The following is a 22210-nucleotide window of genomic DNA, read 5'->3' as shown; positions in this document are numbered from 1 at the left end:
AAGTCACTTCTTATGCCAAAACACTTTGGTTCCCTTACACCTGTTACAATTTGCACAGCGAGGAACTTAATTCTTCTGAGAATAAACTCCTCCAAATTAAAGCAGGGGTTTGTGCTGCACACTGCAGTTTGGGCCTTCTGCCTCCACCAACCATTCACAGAGGTTCCAACAGTTAGAATAACAAACACTTAGAGATATCCCAAAATCGGGTATTCATTCTCTAATTGAATCTTTGTATTAACACCCTCACGTCAGTTTTGAACCGCTTGCCCACAAATGAACACTGAAAATTACACGATCTCAAGGGCTTTGTTCTGCTCTTGACAAACAGCTCATGTCAATGTTTGGGCCATAATTAAAATCTGGGAGCTTTAGCTACAAACAAGGACGCTCCAGAACACCTCAGGACTCGCTGCTCATCGGCCAGCAGAACCAGAGACGGACGCCAGGCTGCTCTGAGCCCTTCAGGACACCGAGGGGCTGCTGGGGAACAACTGCTGGCTTGCAGAAATATTCCCAAACTTCTCCCAAGCAAATTGGTTGCAACTCCTTGACATGTGAAAGTGTTGAATTTTCCTCTGAAATGAGTCGCACGCTCAGAAAGGTTGACCTGTACTCCCAAATATCCTTTGCTGCAGAACTGGCCTTTCAAGGTCGGCACAAACTACAGAATCTAGTAACTTTGAGTATTATTCGTCAGCGTCATCCTTCACTTGAAGGCAGAGCTAATTTTAGGATGATACAGTCAACTCCGTACAAGGATGATTATGCAGATGCAAGATTTGGGACCACAGAAAATCATGGCAGCTCTCCTTCTCCCCAAATGTTAGTCCTACCTGCCATAGAGTATTTTTCTTTGGAGACTCATCTTCATTCTGATCCTCCATTACTGAAGTATTCTATGAAAAAAGAAAAGGCATGACTTCAATTTTGATTCTATTTCAATTCCTCGCTCTACAAGCATTACGAAAAAGCAAATCAAGTGAACAGATAAAATTCATTTTCCCAGTGAACGGAATTATCAAAGATTTCTGGCCACAAAACCTGGGTATTATAAATAAATTCCTCTTTTAACTGACATGTTTATCAATTCCATTTACTGTAAAGATAACTCCCCAACCCCTCTTCAATTTTCTTTGACAGGTTTTCATGCAGCCTTTCAACGCTCTTCTCACTGGGAAATAAATTCACTTGCATCCTACGCAAGCCAAAGTAATTAAACCCATCAAAGTAATCAACCAGCACTTTCTGTCAAAGTTAAGATGCATACATCTAGTGAAAAAAACAAAAAAGAAAGAAAAATAGCACTATACACCATTTGCATGCAACAGAGTATACTTTTTTCCAGTGCTAGCTTAGCACAAGGAGCTGCTCTGCGTCCCCTGTCACCCTGCGCAGACACGACCCTTCCTCACCCTGACTCCATCTCAGTGTTCTCCCCGCATCACAACTGCCCCTCCCCACTGTTTTCTCCCCTGTTGTTCCAGAACAAGAGATATAAGAGTTTCTATAAGCGTTCAGCTGTGGATGTTGCTTTTAGAGCTTAACTCGGCTTTCCAAAATCTTTCACTCACTTCTTCCCTTTTTGCTTTCACACACAGAATCACAGAATGGACTGGGTTGGAAAAGCCCTCAGAGATCATCAAGTCCAACCCTTGGTCCAACTCCAGTCCATTGACTAGATCATGGCACTAAGTGCCATGTCTAATCTCAGTTTAAAAACCTCCAGGGCCGGTGAGTCCAGCACCTCCCTGGGCAGCCATTCCAATGCCTGAACACTCTCTCTGCAAAGAATTGCTTTCTGATATCCAGCCTCAATTTCCCCTGGCAGAGTTGAAGCCCATGGCCCCTTGTCCTATTGCTGACTGCCTGGTAGAAGAGACCAATCCCCCCCTGGCTAGAACTGCCCTTCAGGTAGTTCTAGAGAGTGCTGAGCTCAGCTCTAAGCCTCCTCTTCTCCAGACTAAACAAGCCCAGCTCCCTCAGCCTCTCCCCATAGGGCCTGTGTTCAAGTCCCTTCCCCAGTCTTGTTTCTCTTCTCTGGACCCTCCAGCACTTCAATCTCTTTCCTGAGCTGAGGGGCCCAGAACTGAACACAACACTCCAGGTGTGGCCTCCCCAGTGCAGAGCACAGGGGAAGGATCACTGCCCTTGGCCTGCTGACCACGCTAGTTTTCATTATCTGCTCCCTTTTGCTGTCCGGACCACGGCTCCCATCGATTGCCCCCTGCTCACCGGTATCGACCTCATGGCAATTCCCACTCCCTCGGCCTCCCAGCACCCCTGTCCTGCCCATCACAGTGTCCAGGAGACATGTGCTGACTGGCACAGGCCTGACACAAAAAACTCAATGTCTTAAAATATGATCTGTACCTATTTCAGCCCGCTCCCCCTCCCCCGGCTGCCTCAGCAGAAAGAGGAGCAAGACACTCAAGTAAAACACACAATGGAATAAGTCACGTAATTCCTTTACTCCTGTCATCTCGTATTACGAATTAACCCCTTAATAGCTACATCCACCCCCATTTAAAACACAATTCCATCTCAAAGCATTCATCACTTCATCTTCTCCTCTTTCCTGCATCAGGAATGTACTGCACTAAAACCAGAAAACCCGAAAAATTAAGGATATTACGCCTACAGGTCAGCCTTCCTCCCTGCCGGCCTACACTGCTCTGTCTGAAGTTTACCTGGAACCCTCTTCTTCCCTGCAGTTAGGTATAAAAAAAAGCCAAACCACCACCCATAGATCACACAGACAAAAGATGACATTATAAAACCTATGCCCACCAGGTGATGGAAAAACTCAAGTCTATCTGGTTATGACACACATGACAAACACAAGCCCAGGAGGTGGCTGGTGGTGAGTCCGAAAATGGACAAAGGCAGTAACAGTTTTGTGTTCCTCCACAGGTAAGTTTATTTTAGTGTTTCTGGATGTCATAGGACAGTAACGCTGGAAAAGCAAACCACGCTTTCCACACGCTAGTCTGGTGAGGGCCACTGCAGCTGTTGAGAAGCACACACTGTTCAGAACCAGCACTGTCACCCGTGTGCAAATGATCCGTGACCGATGCTCCGGTCCCTCACAAACTGGTACCCAACTGCCCCACACCAGCAAACATAACTCCACAGAATTACACAGGGGTTTTCTTGTTTTATCTGAAATTTGAATGTGTAGAAATAACAACATATAATCACTGTAATGAGTAACGGTGTTTTCAACTAGTATGTGCTTAAATGAGTAAGGAATATCTCATCCCCTTTTGCAGCTCGAAGACAAATATATGCACGGATCCTGTGTGCTAGAGCAAGGAACAGAAATTCTCATTCAGTGTGAGGTCAGCATATTAGAGCCACCAAGATGCTGAAGGGAGTGGAGCATCTCCCGTGTGAGGAAAGGCTGAGGGAGCTGGGGCTCTGGAGCTGGACAAGAGGACACTGAGGGGGGACTCATTGCTGGGGATCAATATGGAAAGGGGCAGTGTCAGGAGGATGGAGCCAGGCTCTTCTGGTGACAACCAGGGACAGGACAAGGGGCAATGGGTGCAAACTGGAACACAGGAGGTTCCACTGAAAGATGAGAAGAAACTTGTTGGGGTGAGGGTGGCAGAGCCTGGCCCAGGCTGCCCAGGGAGGTTGTGGAGTCTCCTTCTGTGCAGACATTCCAACCCGCCTGGACACCTTCCTGTGTAACCTCATCTGGGTGTTCCTGCTCCATGGGGGGATTGCACTGGATGAGCTTACCAGGGCCCTTCAACCCCTCACATTCTGGGATTCTGTGATATTCAGCAGAAAACTCACATGGTATCAATTTAGCCCCAAACTAACTTCCCTTCAGCAGCTCGCGGTCAGGCTCTGCCATTGCTTTCTTCTGCTCCTTTACTGGGAAACATCTCAGTGATCACACAGGCTGGGGAGGTTGGCTAAGAGCTGTCTCCTAAACGTTACATCTTTTCACTCTAGGAATAGATAATAAACCTATAGCAGGGCAGCACTGTAACGCACAGCATGCGAGGACACAACACCAAAATGATCAGACTTCCACACAAGGCTACTGCCTGCAGAGCAGGTGTTTGTCCTCCATTCTGCAGTGTGCCTGTTGCTGTCCAGGTAAAGCAGACAGGGTACCGGACTGTGGGGAGATGCGCTATCCCCACTGTGTCCCCGGGTCCTCTCCGTTTGTCCCTCCTGAGCCCAGCAGTGGTGGAGGTGACAGTGTTGGATCCAGCAGCGAGTCACCTGGCACAGGCAGTTCTACTGCTGACAAGTGTCTCTGGGACCATGAACGTGAGGGCAGATTACATGGGCTGAGTTTCAGGCTGGAAATTTAACACTATTTATGTATTTAACAGAAGTGGGTATATGCATTAATTTAACATACCTACTACAGCATTTATTATGTTTCCTCTCCTTCCACATGCTAAACTCACTCTGTTTTTCCTGAGTATATATGAGAGCTTGATAGTTTTAATCCTTCATTCTGACCCTTTCTGCTCCCAAATATATAGCTTGTTTCCCTTGTTTTATCTTCCTAATAAATTCACTCTACTTCTATGTTAAACACTTAATTTGGGGGGTCATTCCACATCTCACATACATCCTAACTCAAGACTCCGATGCGTCTCTAAATCACTTCGCCTACGAACTGAAGACTAAAAGATGACCGGGCGGATCCTGCGCTGTCGTCTGGAAGAAGCAATCAGACAACTCTCACCTGTCCTGTACACCCACAGCACTCAGCAGAAGAAGAGTTTCAAAATTCCTCGCAGCTGGTGTCATCAGCCCTTGCCCCAGCTCTTGTGCAAGCAGGACGATAGACATCTACACGTCCAGCTCTTCCCTCTGCTCAGCCCAGACCTTGTTATTAATATTTCCCCAGCCGCCCTCTGCAGAAAGCTCCCATCCCGCCTGCCTCCACCGCTCTCAACAGTAGCTTTAAAGTGGATTTATCACTGATTTAACTCCATTTCTCCGCAGCTCAGCTGCCAAACAGCATCAAGCCTTGATGCAATGATCTCTCATCCACTTCCCCGCAACACGACTGACCTGCACCTGCAGACTGTGGGAGAACAGGTGTGATTTTTACCCCCACAACAGCCTGGCAGATTCTCACAGTGGAACTGATCCTGTTGATAAGTTCATTTTTTTTCCAGAAATTCTTGTTAAGTTGCTCAGAGCTCTTGCAAAAGTAGAATGCTATTTCCAAGCAGCTGTCGTTCCTTAATTAGCCAGCCTGGAATAAGCGTTTTCCACCCCTACTGGGAATGGCAGCAAAGTGATAATGATGGGGCTGAGCAGAGCTGGTTTCCCTTGCCTTATACTTGTTATAACCCAACTGAATAAAGTTGCACTGAGAAAAGCCTGTCCTTATTTTCACTAATAAGCTGTAGAATTTAAAAACTTGTTTCCTGAAGATTTGCATCCCATATTCCACAGCCAGTTCTGCAGTAACCTCCAGCTTGCTTTAGTCCTTCTCTCCACAATACCTCACGTCTTTGGGATTTCTATTAAATGCAGAAGAACATGGCAAACAGGTTCAAAAGTTGCTTGGGCAGAAAGAGGTACTGACAAGCATCACTACACAAAGCTCATTTCCTTTGGAGATTATTAAATCTTCCAAAATAAAAACAACCACGAATGATCCCCAAAGGCAAAAACTTTCTAGGTATCATAAAATTTCATCAATCACAGTTTCAATTAAGATCTTTAGCTACATGATAGCAACTAAAACTGGAGTCTCAAGCCTAATAGTTCCACATGCGTATGGTCCTACGACATCAGGTGCAAAAGCACCAGAGTTTTTCAGTAGATGAACAACAATCAGTCCGCAAGGCTCATCTCACAAGATATATAAAAAAAGCTGCATCTTTTCTAGCAGAAATCTACCAAATCTGTAGGGCTAACCAGATTTCTACCCTATTTTTCTTAGCTATAGGCTTGGGTCTGCACAGCGCTTCAGCACTCGGGAGTGCCTGCAGTCCCTTAATTGCCGCTGAGGAGGATCAGCGCACGCGGCTTTGTTCTTTAACCCACTTTGAGCTCCCGTATCGAGGGAGCAATTACGGAGGTGACAGCAGCAACCCTGGGAACTGGGACAAGCCACACCAGGAGCAGCGCAGTCCCTGCGAGGCAGGCAGGCCGCCTCCTCCGCCAGGCTCCCTCAGCAGGGATTCCTTACCCAAGAATGGACCCGCAGCACACACAGGATGGACACAATTAGACAAGAGCTGTGCTATCTCAAAAAAACAAAACCATCTTCAATTATTATATTTCCAGCTATAATGGAAGGGGAAGTGATAGAAAAGGAACTTCTATTTCCCACTGCCCTTGAGACTACACCAGTACTGCTGATCAGCATCAAACACCAAGCTGGGGCTTAAAAACATAATTTCTGAGAAAATTCCCACTCACTGGAAAAAATACCAGGAAATTTCAGTTGAAATTACAAAATAAGCAAAACTAATCAAAAGAGTTCAGCTAAACAGGCTCTGATCTTTAGCAAACCACATCTACATCTGCCTTTAGAGAAGTTGAAGGAAACAATACAAAATAACTAATACATACTTGGATATCGTGAAGTCAAACATAGCTCGAGCTCTGTATGCTCCAACTGCCTCCCGAAACCGGCTTTGCCAGCAAGGACTGCCCAAGGTATTAATGACACGTTGAGCAGAGGAGGAATCCAGCGTCCCATGGGACAGCTGGACCACAGCAGCGGAGCCATCTTCAGCACGTGTCCCTCATGGCTCCCTGCTCGGAATACAGCCAGAAAGCCCCAAATGCCTTAAAGCGTTTCAAAATGAATGCAGGCCTCTCCTCAGGAGGGCATGGTTACTGTTCGCTAAACCAGGTGTTCATTAACACCATCTTGATACTTGATCAGGGACAGGAGGGATTTTCTTCTTTTAACTGCTAGCACAAACACTCAATGGAGCTGGAGAACCACTAAAACTGCACAAGACGTGAATCAAATCTTCCCACAGCAAGGGCCAAATCCCTTCCTTATCACATCCCTCCAAATCTGTACACACCAGGCTGCAAAGAAATGCAAAAATCCTACAGTGCTTCCAAATGCCCGGTCAGAAATAGGCAGTCACAGACAAAGTTTGCTTGTCCTAAGCACTGCAAAGATTTAGCACTTCAAAACAAATTCGTCAGAAGCACCACCATAGGCTCTGTATGGAGGAACGACATCAAAGATTCCCGTATCAAAGGAGTAGGAACAAAAAGGCAGGTAAAGTTATCCCGATCCAGGCAGTGTGGGTGTTTGGTTCACAGAGATGACAGCAGCAACGCACCTCCAGCTACGGCTCAGCCTCACTCCAGTTGCCTATAGAAAACAGCCCCTTGCAATATTTCTCCATTAATGATGTAAAAAGATGAAATATATTCTTTCTGTAATTTAGTGAGTGAATCAGTCCTACCCTTACTAAATAAAATCACTTGAGGAAAGTAGGAAATGCAGCCCAGAGCCAAATCATTTTCCAAACAAAGAGTTTCTGAAAATGGCAGATAAACTCGATCCACTGCCCACAGTCACTAAACAGCACTATGAAAACAGAGCTCTAAGGCTCATCGAGCTAAACTTGACTCAGTTTTAATTAGTCCTGCAAGGAACAGAGCTGGACTTGAACCTTCTGGGTCCCTTCCAACCCGAGATATTCCACGATTCCAGCTTCAGCGGTAACTCTGCTGACCATGGACATGTCTATATTTGACACCTGTACCAGTAACTGCTTGTTTCAGCTCAAATTAAACTATTTATGCAATCGCTAGGGATCGGCTCAAATTAAGCTCAATGTGCTTCATTTCTTACCTAGCTAGCTGTTCTCCCAGCTGCCAGGTTTTATTTTAGTGGAGTTATTGCTGGAAGTTCAAACAAAAATACACTTGAAACACAAAAAGAGTCTCCCAAGATTCAACAGCTGAAGGCAAAATTAGAAAAAAATACACTCTCATACCTAAAATGTCGTTTTTATTTGGCTCCTGACTAACCACAGGAAAGTCTGCAGGCAGAGAGGCTGCATTCAGCGCCGGCAGTTCCCAGTTTGTGTTTAAAGTCACTAAAACAACCATCGCCATTTGACCACAAGCTGTAGATGGGATGTTTCCAAGAGATAGCTGATGCTCCTACACACCCCGCTGGACCCCTCTCCAGGACCTACTTATCAATAAACCCCCAAAACCCAATAGTCGCCTGCTCAGAGAAAGAAAATCTCAACTCATTCTTCACCTAAACATTCCAGAACAGTTAATTTTTGCAGGTTAAAAGACTACAAGCAGCTACTAAACACAATGTAGCTTGTTTAATCACTAATGCTATGATGGTTGGCAATTAGTAGAGTGTTTTAACTGTTTCTAAGTATCAGTCTTCACCTTAACCTCATTACAAAACTAATTTGCTGCTCTTCTGTAAACACGTAACTGTATATCTCTCAATAATCATTATGTCTGGATTAATGTGAAGTTAATCTCAGAAGTCAGTCCAGTGTGGCCTGTGTCCACTGAGGACTAAACTACCCAACATGTTTTTGAAATTAAGTCACACACAAAAACGACCAGCAGTTCAGAATTACTGTCCTGATCCAGCTCTGCCAAACAGGCTCTGACTGCACCGCAAAAACATGTGCTGCTTTTGTCCAAGTTCCCAGCTATTTTCAAGCACACCTGGATTTCCATTCAGCAAACAGACATCACTAGAAAAATAAAATCCAATGACTGCAATCCCAAGACATTCAGCGCTTTCAGCAGGAGGTGTAGTTTCTAAAATGAGACCGGGAGGATGCTTTGGATCCGCCAGCCAGTTCAAGTCATCCACGGTTTGGGGTGCTTTATTTTGTATATTTATGTTCATAAATAAGCTCTAAAGAAATACATTTTTTTAAATAAAATTACTACTTCTTCATCAATATATTCATCAAAGATTTGGAAGAGGGAATAGAGCGACTGTCAGCAAGTTTCCTGGTGACACCAAGCTGGGAGCAGTAGTGACACTGGAAGCTGTGCTGCCATCAGAGACCTGGACAGGATGGAGAGCTGGGCAGGGAAAAATGTAATGAAATAGAACAAGGGAAAGTGTAGAGTCTTGAATCTGGGCAGGAACAACCCCAGGTTCCAGTGTGAGTTGGGGAATGACCTATTAGACAGCAGCGCAGGGGAAAGGGACCTGGGGGTCCTGGGGACAGCAGGGTGACCATGAGCCAGCACTGGGCCCTTGTGGCCAGGAAGGCCAGTGGTATCTGGGGTGGGTTAGAAGGGGGTGGTCAGTAGGTCAGAGAGGTTCTCCTGCCCCTCTGCTCTGCCCTGGGGAGACCACACCTGGAATCTTGCGTCCAGCTGTGGCCCCTCAGTTCCAGCAGGACAGGGAACTGCTGGAGAGAGTCCAGCGCAGCCACCAAGATGCTGCAGGGAGTGGAGCATCTCCCGTGTGAAGAAAGGCTGAGGGAGCTGGGGCTCTGGAGCTGGACAAGAGGACACTGAGGGGGGACTCATTCCTGGGGATCAATATGGAAAGGGGCAGTGTCAGGAGAATGGAGCCAGGCTCTTCTGGTGACAACCAGTGATAGGACAAGGGGCAATGGGTGCAAACTGGAACACAGGAGGTTCCACTTGAATATGAGAAGAAACTTGTTGGGGGTGAGGGTGGCAGAGCCTGGCCGGGGCTGCCCAGGGGGTTGTGGAGTCTCCTTCTGTGCAGACATTCCAACCCGCCTGGACACCTTCCTGTGTAACCTCATCTGGGTGTTCCTGCTCCATGGGGGGATTGCACTGGATGAGCTTTCCAGGGCCCTTCAACCCCTCACATTCTGGGATTCTGTGATATTTCTATGGCAAAATAGTCCTGTTTGCAAAGCCCCGCCACGCAGAGGTGTTGCTTCTTGTGGTGCTTTGGACAGGTGGATTTTGCAGATACTTCCAGGGCCCTTCCAACCCCTCACATGCTGGGATTCTGTGATTCTTTGAGGCAGGTCTACCTCAACAGGTACCGTGGGATCACGGCTCACGTGTTCCATGTGGAATTGTTTCAAACACACCCGCACTCTCATTTAACAGCATTTCTGTGTGTCTGGAGTACAGGGTCAGTCACCACAACCCGCTGCATCCAGCCGAGATTCACATGTTGTATTTACAAGGACAACAAGCCCTGAATTGTGGAATTGTACAAGCAGCTGACTCATCCCTGCACCGAACCACGACTTGCAAAACTTGCACATCATGCAAAATATTTTGCTGAATATAAATACGCCAAGCCCCACGTATATCTATATCGCATCACTTTCTCTACACTTGCCCCTCAAAACAGAAAGTACGAATTTTGTGCAGAATCAGCCTACTAAAAGAAAATGGCAAATGCAGTTTTCAATGGAGACAGGCAAGGTCTGGGGGCTGTGTTGAGCCTCGCTGCTTTCCACAATGTCTCCTTGCTCAAGCTGGGATTTAAAAAAAAATGCAATCAATAGCTATAATAACAATAATTAACAAACGGGAGGTTGTCGACGAGCAGGCACAAGTCCCGCCACGACGCCTCACCCGAGCTTTACCGAGGTTGGTTGTCTAAGCAGCCCTTTGCCAGCCCAGCGCTGGTTTAATTCAGTCTCTAGTGGTGCTTTTTCCTCAGTGGTCTCAGTTCATGCCTTTCTATAAGGCCCTTCAGCCTTCCTTGGCAGATTGGGGATGTGTACGGTACGTTCACAAGTCATATTCTTGCTCATAGTGGAAAAATCTCAACACTTCATAGGATATTAAAGCAGTTATTGGACTCATCACTGGGATCACTAAAACATCTCTAATTACCTTTCACAACTCTAGAGTATGAACACCCCAAAAGAGAAATCCCTTCCGCTCGCAAACCATCATTTTAACAGTAAAATACATCAGAAATATGGCTATGACAGACTGGCTGTAGAAAGGTAAAGAGACACCAGGAACAAGATACTGTTGTGGTGTTTTTTGGTTTGGTTGGGTTTTTAATTAAGAGAAGTTACCACAAGTTCTCAGCGACACTTACTATTACTGGTTTTGCACTAATAGTGCTAATGGTTCATCTAATTAATTTTCCAAATAAAATTCTTTAGGTAGAACCTATTTGCACTTCTAATCTTAATGCATCGCAAAGTAAAATAGTGTTTCCTCCGCACATTTAGGACTCAGGGGGAACTTCAAATTGTGTTACCTGCACAGTGAATTCACTGAAACTACTGCATTAAATGCAGCAAATGTTCAGAGCTTCCACTGCATCACGGGCACTCGCCCTATCAGAGCATTTGCACCTACAATTATACCAAAAGCCACCCGAAATAACTGGATTTTGCTGGGCAGTTAGGAGGATTGGATATGTCAAGCTTCTTTGGTATAATGGAAACTTTAAGCAGTATATACTACCTGAGAAACTGTCTCAATACTTTGTAAAGAGCCTCTTTAGTTTTTATTTCCCATATTAACAAAAAAATCACAAATAAACTTCAGAGGAAAATACTGCCTAACAATTATAGTAACTTTCCTTCCTTCCAGAGCAGAACATTCTCTCCTACACAATTAATAGGCCCGTTTGCAGTATTTCAGATTAAAGGTAGGATAAGTAACATCCCAGAAGAAAATTTCAGGCTAAGCTGGTAATTAGCTGACACTGGATTAATCAAAAATAAATTAGGCTATGTTAAGATTAACTACAATTGCAACTTGGCTGCTCGGTGCAAAGTTAAATTACTCCGAGGGTTATTCTCAGATTGTTCAACGTGAAGCTGGATGAAGTACGGGACATTAACGAGCATCACAAGCACAGACACTGCAGCCCGGTGAAGATCCACATCATTAAGCCATTTCTTCCAAACTCAATCAATTTGTTTTTCATATCTACTACCACTTAACACATGCACTGTTGCTTATTACCTTCTTCTTGCCCTAAGATCCAAAAAAGATTTGCAAACCTTTAACCCTCAACTAAAACAATGAAACAGAACAGTAGCAAGAGAAACCATGGACATGCATTTTCTTTCCTTTTTCTAAGAGCAGATTCTGGTTCTTCTTCCTCAATCCCCCCTTGCTTTCCCTGGCCACCAGAACTACATCACAATTTATTCTCTTTCTTTGGTTTTTGCTCTTCCCCAAGGATCAGCAAAACTTTTAATCACATTTTGAAGAGGCTTCTATACAAACTTTTCTGTAAAAGTTATTAAAAGGTTACTCAAAACACACTGAGGAGTCTGAAATAATAAAATTGCAGTAACCCTCAGTTATTTGTCTTTGGCAAAACAGAAGGCATTTGCACACAAAAGAAATAGAGAAAAAGAAGCCACCACAATGAAATATTCAACAAAACAACCCTAAAACCAGCCAGCTACTCCAAGAAAGAATCTCATGCTGTTCTGAGCCGAGTTTTTCCTCCAAAGACGTGTGGCAATGTATTCCAGATCGGGCAACTCATGAGGCTGTATCAATCCATCGTAACTATCACTCTTTAATTGTCTGGAACACGCTCTTTTGCTTATACACAATTTCAGTGTGGTTTTGTAATTGCTGATATCCAAGAAACCAAAAACCCAGAGCAAACCTTATCTCCAAACAGACTAACTCTGGCTCAAGAAAAAGCCTTTGGTAGCGCAAGATGTAAAATACACCCAAATCAGTTTTTCCAATAGCCATCCAGCCTTGCCTGGGGCCAGTCGGACACTGCATTCCAGTGCTGACCTCACCCAGGTGTTCAATCAATGTGCAACAGCGTAATCTAGATTTCACATTATTTATATGACGGATGTCTAAATGCTGCCCCTAGAACTCCAAGATACAGTTGATTAATACAAAAAGTGCATCACGACCAGACTCTACAGAACAGGATTTGAGAACGAACAGTCACCAACGCCTCAGGTTCCTCTTTCTGCCAGATTAGTTTTAATCTCTATCACATCAGTGGCTTACTTGACATTACAGGAAACGTCTTGTAGCGGCGTAAACGTCCCCGACAAGCTGCACTGAGGGCTCAGAAAGAACTTCATACGTCCTGTAGGATGACAGAAAAGTCTCTAGAGCAGAATGATGCCAACCCCTGGCATGCTGCATTTCTAACATTCGGGTCACAAATTCAAAGGCATTTGGCCTAACTCTTATCATTTTTCCCAAAACACGTCTGTACATCAAAGCTTGAGACTTGCAGATGACTTCTGCTCTAACAACCTGTGCTAAGTGTCCAGAATTACACTTGGGTCCTTGTAACAGCGCAACAAATATTTCTGCGCTATTATACGCCTTGAATAAATTCTCTAGTTCAAGTATCTTCAAGAGCAGACAAAAGTACCATGATTTGCAAATTGTACGTTCAAATTCTGCAATCGTATATACAACTTCAAAGATATCTTCACTTGATCCTTGTTTAAGTGATTTTTTCAAGCAGGGCATTTAATTACTAGCTACGGAATAACTCCGAGAACTTTCACTCGTTAGTAATTTTTAAGTCCACTATCATTCATTAGGAATTTTTTAAAATTTCCTTTCTTTTTTTTTATTTTCTCTCAAATTTAAACTCTTGACAGCCCTAATCCATTTAGTACAATGACATTCAACATTTATCAGTTACAACGCTCATGGGAAAACAGCTGAAGCATCCACAGAAGTGCCAAAAGATGTTTCATTCATACAACTTATAGTGAATATTTAGCCGCTTATTTATTCAAAATAATATATAATTAGAATAGAGGAAGGAAAATTAAAAAGGCACAAACCACAACAGGTTAGAAGTGTAGACTGGATCATCCCTAAAGTCTGGCTTCATAACTGCATCAAAAATTGTGTGCAAACATGGTAAATGCAAAAAACAAGTAAGAATTAAAGAGTTGAAGAGCTGAGAGCTGCTGCAAACACCAGCGCGATGCCACCAACCAGAACTCGATCCTCACAACACGAAAGACTTGGGATGAACACGACCTAAATTATTTCTCTAAGGGGAACAAAGTCAACTCAAACTTCTGAAGTATCCACAAAATCCACCTGACCAAAGCACCACAAGAAGCAACACCTCTGTGTGGCGGGGCTTTGCAAACAGGACTATTTTGCCATAGAAATATCACAGAATCCCAGAATGTCAGGGGTTGAAGGGCCCTGGAAAGCTCATCCAGTGCAATCCCCCCATGGAGCAGGAACACCCAGATGAGGTTACACAGGAAGGTGTCCAGGCGGGTTGGAATGTCTGCACAGAAGGAGACTCCACAACCCCCTGGGCAGCCTGGGCCAGGCTCTGCCACCCTCACCCCCAACAAGTTTCTTCTCATATTCAAGTGGAACCTCCTGTGTTCCAGTTTGCACCCATTGCCCCTTGTCCTATCACTGGTTGTCACCAGAAGAGCCTGGCTCCATCCTCCTGACACTGCCCCTTTCCATATTGATCCCCAGCAATGAGTCCCCCCTCAGTGTCCTCTTGTCCAGCTCCAGAGCCCCAGCTCCCTCAGCCTTTCCTCACACGGGAGATGCTCCACTCCCTGCAGCATCTTGGTGGCTGCGCTGGACTCTCTCCAGCAGTTCCCTGTCCTGCTGGAACTGAGGGGCCACAGCTGGACACAAGATTCCAGGTGTGGTCTCCCCAGGGCAGAGCAGAGGGGCAGGAGAACCTCTCTGACCTACTGACCACCCCCTTCTAACCCACCCCAGATACCACTGGCCTTCCTGGCCACAAGGGCCCAGTGCTGGCTCATGGTCACCCTGCTGTCCCCAGAAACTCCAGGTCCCTTTCCCCTATGCTGCCCTCTAATAGTTCATTCCCCAACTTATACTGGAACCTGGGGTTGTTCCTGCCCAGATGTAAGACTCTACACTTTCCCTTCTTATCATGCAAAGTAGTAAAAGGTGTCGGTTGCAGTTCCTTTTTTTGCTGCTGTGCCCCTTCTCCCGCACTCAACAGACGCGAGTCGGCAGCGCATGCTCAGTCCTGCGGCGGGTTTGCAGCCAGCTGTCCTACCCTTGACTCCGACAACGCCTCTGATTCATTTGCATTCCATCACCATTTCAAAGGATCATGCAAATCAAACCACTTACATGAAGACTCACATGTCACAGCCTTGAAGTCCTACAGAATAATTCATGCAATGAAAATACAGGAGGGCCCAGGGAAACCCAGGCTGCTCAGCACCCCAGGAACTCAGATGGTGACTCAGGGTGGAACTATTAATATTGGCAAAATCGTTATTAAGACCAGTATCAAGGCTGCTGCTTAATACCCCACAAGCAAAGCATCTGATCCTGCTGCCTGAGACGTTGCTGGTAAGAAGCCCGCCGGTGCTGGGTGAGGACACTGCACGCACGCATTTCAACCTTAGTGGGAAATATTTGATTTGATTTTTCTCTTTCCTTGAAAATTCCTCCTGGGGAAACAGGTGCAAGGAAGAGGAGTATAGGAACTCCACCTGGCCCAGGCTGTCTTGCCTTTCCTTCTCCTCTCCCAAGAAAGCCGCCGTTCCGTCCCAGCGCAACGCGGCACTACTGGAGGGCAGGCAGACAGCAGGGCACATTACTTCGCAAATTTCTTTGCACCCAAACAGGATCAGACAGCAAAAAAATCCCCTCTTTTTCAAAGGAGGCTGAGAAAGCACCAACACAAAGGTGTAGCTGACAACACCGCTCCCATCAGAGACACAGTCACCTGCGGATGCGTTGCAAGAGGCACCAGGAACAACACCTCCTGCCCACCACTTGTGACATACATTAAGCGTGGTATTAATGCATTAACTTTTTTGAGGGACATAAATTTATATTTGAAATGATGCTTATCTGTAGCAGCTACAAAGAACAGCTCTGGATTTACTGAGGCAAGGACTAGCATCTTGTGTTGATAGATGAATCCATCACCAAAAAATGTACTTGACTCCTCAGGGACATATCCTTCCCAGTCAGAGATGACAGATTGTGATCTCTAAATTGTACAAGAGAGAAACACGAGTAAAAGGCAGGCAAGCAAGTGACCCAGAGGAACAAGGAGCGGATCTCTAAGCTCATGTTACTTTTCCTACATTTGGAAGTCCCTTCTGCAGCTGACAGCAGTTTAGTGAAAGAGGGAGTCACATCACCACTTCCTCCCAACCTCTATCATAAAGATTATTAAGTGAATTTGCAACTTTTTAATACTGTCAACTTCTAAAGAAGAAAATGTGAAAGAATTGCCCACTGACTAACAGCTGCAGGTGAAATCACTTGAGAAGCTGCTTGGAAAGAGAAGCAGGTTCCTAAAAGGGGTCACGCCACTGCTGGAGCAAGTTTGCAGCTTGGGGATGAAATGTATGCAGCTTAGTGCTCTCTAAAAACTGCTGAAAACAAAGGTAAAAACAAAAGAAAGCACTTGTATTTATTAAGAGGGTCAGCGCCATCCAGAAGGGACTGACGGACAGGAACCACAACTCACAGAGACTGACTTCATTTGACAGTCTCCTGACGTCAGGTGTGAGGAACGTTTAACGAAGAACGGTTGTTTTTACATCACTGAGGAGCTGGTGCCTGAGCCCAGCAGGGGGAAGGAAGCGAGACATCGGACTGTGGATCCTTAATGTAAAACACAGTCTCTTCCCGGAATATATACTGATACCTGTATACATACTGATGCCTGTATTTACAAGTTAATTTAGGGGGAAGTGTAGCCAAAGTGCCAGGAATCCATATCTTAAATAGATTGATAAGGGGAAGGGCATTGTATGCGTCGGGTGGTCTGTAAACCCTGCAGTACCAACCAATGGGGAAGCGGGGAGGGAAACTGCGGCCGGGATTTTAGGGAGATAGGAGCAGGGGCTTTTTGCCCTATTATGTGTGCTGACCTTTAGGTAGAACACCTAGTCTTGCAAAAATCATTATTAAAATATGCTTTGCTGAGAGATCCTGCCTGGGCCTATTATATTTTCAAAATAATTGTTTCCTACATCAGGGAATGCAGTTCTGCTCCTCAGCGAAGGAAATTGCAGAGAAGAGCTCTGGTTTGCAGCTCAGTACTATCTCACTGGCAAAGTTTAAAGTAATCGGTAAGCAACCACTCTCTCCTACTTAAAAATAAACAGTATGAATTGACCCAATAAAGAGAAGGTCTCTGTTCCTGCCCATAAGTAAGAACAGGCTTAGTTAATAATTAAAGTCATAAAACTGAAAGCACTCAGATACACAAAGGATGACTGAAAAAAGTGCTTATCATGCCACTTTCCCTCAGACAATAAATCACGCTTAGGAAAACAACAATCCCTGCACTTTACATTTCGTTATCCAGTCTGGGTACAGGCCAAGCACGGAGGCAGGGCTGCCACATCGGGGAGCTCAGCACCAAGCAGCAGGCACCGGGGGACCCGCAGCCCCAGCCCGGGGCACTCCAGGACCAGAAATGCACTGGGACACTGGGCTGTGCTCTGCTGGAGACAAACAAGGTGCTGGGACTGGAGCACAAGAAGAAACTTAAAAAGGAGGGGTAAAACGCAATGTTACCCTTTGCAAAATGCTGGGAATATAGCAATATATGCAACTAATACCAAACTGAGCTGTCACAGTATCACAGTATATTTGGGATTGGAAGGGACCTCAAAAGATCATCTAGTCCAATCCCCCTGCTGGAGCAGGAACACCCAGATGAGGTCGCACAGGAACATGTCCAGGCGGGTTTTGAATGTCTCCAGAGAAGGAGACTCCACAACCTCCCTGGGCAGGCTGGGCCAGGCTCTGTCACCCTTACTGAGAAGTTTTTTCTCAAATTTAAGTGGAACCTCTTGTGTTCCAGCTTGATCCCATTACCCCTTGTCCTATCATTGTTTGCCACCAAGAAGAGCCTGGCTCCATCCTCATGGCATCCTCGCATCGGCCCTCAGAGTCTGCAACACAAACATACCGAGAACTGAAAAAAAAAAAAGACACTATGAGAAACTGCTGAAAACAAAACCCAAACTGCTATTAATTTTGAGAGGAGACTCCAGCTTAGGCCAGAAGAATGAACAATACTGGGAAGCACTGCTGCTGATTAACACAGAAGCGGGAGATTTTTACCCTGCAAACTGGGGAATTCAGGCCATGTCACTGAACAAAATGGCCCCAGGCCTAGTGCACGGACATCTTAACTGCTTCTGTAATACCACGCTTAGTTTTAAAGCTTTCTGTCTCAGAAAGAAGTCTATTTAAAATAGAGGGACAAGCACAGATATTGGAGAGACATTCTGTTTCTTTAAAGAAAAGGAATCAAATATGCACTTCTTTCTAATGGACCTGTTGGACTGTTTCCAAAAAGAAATGGTAACACTTGCACTGTTTTGAGGCAAAATACCAGAAAACATGTCAAAGAAGTATTTGTAAATGACTGCAAACCTAGCAGAAGAAGCAAAGCAGTTGTCTGGCTGTGACAACTCATTCTAACAGCTGCACAGAATAACGTTTTCCGAAGGATGCAGACTACACAGCGGCAGACTATTCATCACTTTCTGATTTGCGATTTCATGCACCGCAGGAAAAGGTTTTAGCAGAATGCATTGACTGCATTCATTGTCATTTTAAGTACGCTGCATCGTGTCCGTGTCTGAGTTTGTACCGTGAAAAAAGGATGATGAAGTTTCCGTGTCAATAAATCACAATTCTTTGTTTTCAAATACAATTTTTTCCAACTATACTTTCTGTTGTTGTACTTTCTTCTGATATCTGAATAGAAACATCAACCAACAGAAGCTCAAAATTAGTAAAGAGTAACAAATAGAAGCTTAAGCAAGTTAAGCCTAAAATGTATCCTAACAATAAATAGCAAGCTGAATGTCCTTCTGTCCCAGCTCAGCTGTGCTGACACTGAGATCCCTTCTTGCTAACAAACCATTTCCCGTGCAGGGAATGCTGTTGTAAGGAAAAAATACTAAAACCCTAACGCTCCAGAACTCCACTTGCCACTGACAAACAGCAAGTTCTTCTGAACAGTAATAAATTATCAATCGGTCCATTCAAAAGGCTTTTAAGATCATGCTTTTGTGAAGACAGGTTCCAGTTAGGGAATATAAAATACACTCCTGTCTTAATATATAAGCAGGAATGAGACTGGCAAGAACTAAGCCAATGGCACCTTCCTGCTGCTCGTCCATCAGTGGGACACGTGCAAGAACAGAACCTGGGCAGAGCTGGTCCTGCCGTGCAGCAGCGACGGGGACGGACACCGCAGAACCGGCTCGAGGAGCTGGGGGACTTCAGGTCCCACACAGGCACTTCAGGAGCTGTCAGATCTGGCCTCAGGAGGAACAAGGTGACCCAGAATCACAGAATCATTTCTATTGGAAGAGGCCCTCAGGATCATGGAGCCCCACCATAACACAACTCCAGCACTAAACCGCATCCCTGAGAATCTCGTCTATATGATTTTTAACCCCCTCCAGGGACGGTGACTCCACCACAGCCTGTTCCACTGCCCAAAAACCCTCTCCGTGAAGAATTTTTTCCTAATATTCAATCTAAACTCCTCACACTGGAAGCGAGTTTATTGTTCCGGTAGCAACTGAGTGCTCTGTTAGAGCTTCCAAGCTGCATCCCCATGTGTGAACATCAAGGGAAGAGCAGGACACTACATAAAAGTAACCTGAAAATATTAAGGACAATAAGTGGAAAGGTATAGGAAAAAAAAAAAAAAAAAAAATCGAACATGGTATGGGGAGGGGGTCTAAATAAGCAAGAAAAAACTAAGCATAGCTTTCAAAGAGAGATACAATGATCCTTCTAAAAAAAAGTCACGGAAAAGTGTAACTGAATACAAGTAAACAAGTTGGTCATGTAGTATTTGTTTACCAGGTCAATTTAATTCCATCCATCTAATAATTTACTCCCCAAGCCTTATTTCATCACAGCCGACATTACGCAATAACTCCAAGCGCTGTTTGAGTGCTTATCTTCCGTTCCCCAATGATGAGTGTTCAGTTCGCTGGGAGACGCCTCCAGACAGAACCAAGAGCCCGGACACTCCTCTGTGCGCGACGGCCCCGCTGGAGCTACTGCCCAATTCAGTGGGACAAAACACGCTCCAAACCACAGCAGCGCTTCACGAGGATGAAGCTGCGGAAGGTGATGGATCAATATGGTTCCATTACACAACTGGTAGTAGAGCCAGTTTCCCTCAACACCTAATTAAGAGACTAACTTTTGCTCTTGCAGTCAAATCCATGTCAAAGAAGATGAAAACAGTAGCTATTTGAATCCAAGTGCGCTCATAATGGTAAGCTCCTTGGTACAAAAACATTAAGAATAATTAAGTAGTTAAAAATAAAGCCTCAGAATCTAAACCAGCTTCAAGTATTACAAACTAGTATTTAATATATGCTTTTCAATACAATAATACCAAGTAATAAGTGTCAAGGACTTTCTTTCCAAATAATATTAATTACGCTGAAAATCAGAATAGATGAGAACAAACTTCAAGGGCTACAAACCTGAACAGATATTTTTCTAATAAATCATCTATCTCCCTTCTCCATTCACTAACAGCTCACAGAACACACAAATCCAACCTCTCTCCAGTAAGCTACAGGAACCAGGAGGGTATTGCACCGCGTGAGGAAACGCAGGGAACACAGCACCCGGTGCGGGGCGCAGGACTGGACGCTCCCCCGGCATCAGGGGGATTTGCTTTGTGCTCCAGCTTCACTTCAGAAGAGCCTAGTTATGCTTTATCATTGCTAACAACGTCATGGGAAGGCTAAACCTAACCTCTGCTTGCTTCTTTTAGACTGGTGGTAGGCTACTCTTGCAGCCTAAATGGCTGAAAAAGCACTAAGACTGAATAAGAGCTTTCTAAAGAAACTCTACAAAGCTCTTGATTTAAGACTGGGGTTGTTTTTTGTTTCACATCTTCCTGGTCCATTCACTAATTATCTGTACAACACAGATAACAGATAAAACTCCCAGATAATTTCTGTAAATCACTGAAGGGCTTCTGTATTTCCCTTCTTAAACTTCCTAATCATCATCATTATGCTAATGGAATGTGCGCTACAGAACAAAGATCTCCTGGTATATATGCCCTGCCCATCTGTACACGTGGGCTTATAGCTCAGGAAACAACAAAGGGCAAGTCACGGTATAAACAATTTTTAAAAGGGGACAAGCAGCTGGTGCCACTTTCACTTCTAAGTTCCCTTTGGGCATCACTGAGTCACAGGCCCAAAAGGAGAAGCTTTTTCTTAAAAAAATATAATAATCTCCCACAGATACCTCTGAGAGATTCAAAAAATGTAACTCCTGCTTGCAGTTCTACAAAAATCAGAGTTAAGAAAACAAAAATCCCACCACCTTAATCAGCGTGGTTGTCCTTGCAGTGATGTGCTTTATGACTGACAGTCGTTAGTCCTGCCAGCTGTGACTATCATGCAGTTTAAAATGTTCTGGGATTGCTAAATTCCTATAGGCAAACAGAGCAAAAAGCCCACACAAATTAACTGGTTCTTCAAATGTGGTTCTCATTAAATCTAACAGATCTGTAACAACTCCTGAAAACAACACAGGTTTGAGAGAGTTTTCAAAGTGACACATCCTGACATAACAGCTGCATTAATTAATTAACTGAGATTGGACATGGCACTTAGTGCCATGATCTAGTCAATGGACTGGAGTTGGACCAAGGGTTGGACTTGATGATCATTGAGGTCTTTTCCAACCCAGTCCATTCTGTGATTCTGCGATTAGCTATGGCTTTTAATTAGATATGTCACCACATCTGGGTGATAACAGGTTTCCAAAAATCTCATGCATCAAGTAGTGCATTCAAGAACTGCTTTGTATTTTATCCTGTAATCAATACCATCAACAGAAGTTTGTAGCACAATGTATTCTGCATCAATTAAGCTACCGCCCAGCCTGTTCAACTTATAGTTAACTACTATGTACCTATCGATACGTACTGTAACACAGAGAGAACAGTTTTCATAATAAATAGATTTACTATTATTTCAACTGAATATATAGATTCTTTTCTATTTGTAATATTGTTTTAATAAACAGTTCAGTTGAGCAAACCAAACAGATACCCCAGTTCATTTGCCACCATGTGCTAACTGAAGAGAAATTTCCAAAGAGCTGCTTTCTAAGAAACCTGGGGCAGTTCTAAAGTTCTCAGAGTGATCATCAAGCAGCCCTTGCAGTTCCCGGGATCTGTGGACACGCAGCGGGGACCTGAAGTTGGGAAAGGTCCCCCGGCCTGATGAGTCTTTTTGCAATTTGTTGCCGGTGTATCGAGCAGCCAACCCTC

At 44.7% G+C, this 22210-nt stretch overlaps 1 protein-coding gene across 4 annotated transcripts in view; it reads right to left on the bottom strand.

The window, feature by feature from the left end:
* FBXW11 (F-box and WD repeat domain containing 11) overlaps positions 1-22210 on the bottom strand; it is a 69867-nt gene that overhangs the window by 30348 nt on the left and 17309 nt on the right. For all 4 annotated transcript variants that reach the window (XM_080352978.1, XM_080352980.1, XM_080352977.1 and 1 more), the window contains one exon: positions 837-899. In XM_080352978.1, the coding sequence (XP_080209104.1) occupies positions 837-887 (51 nt within the window). In that variant the 5' untranslated portion in view covers positions 888-899. The remainder of the gene's footprint in view (positions 1-836; positions 900-22210) is intronic.

Source organism: Nesoenas mayeri (genome assembly GCF_963082525.1).
Source record: "Nesoenas mayeri genome assembly, chromosome: 14".
Taxonomy (NCBI): Eukaryota; Metazoa; Chordata; class Aves; order Columbiformes; family Columbidae; genus Nesoenas; species Nesoenas mayeri.
This window is presented reverse-complemented; position numbering and strand designations above follow the sequence as displayed.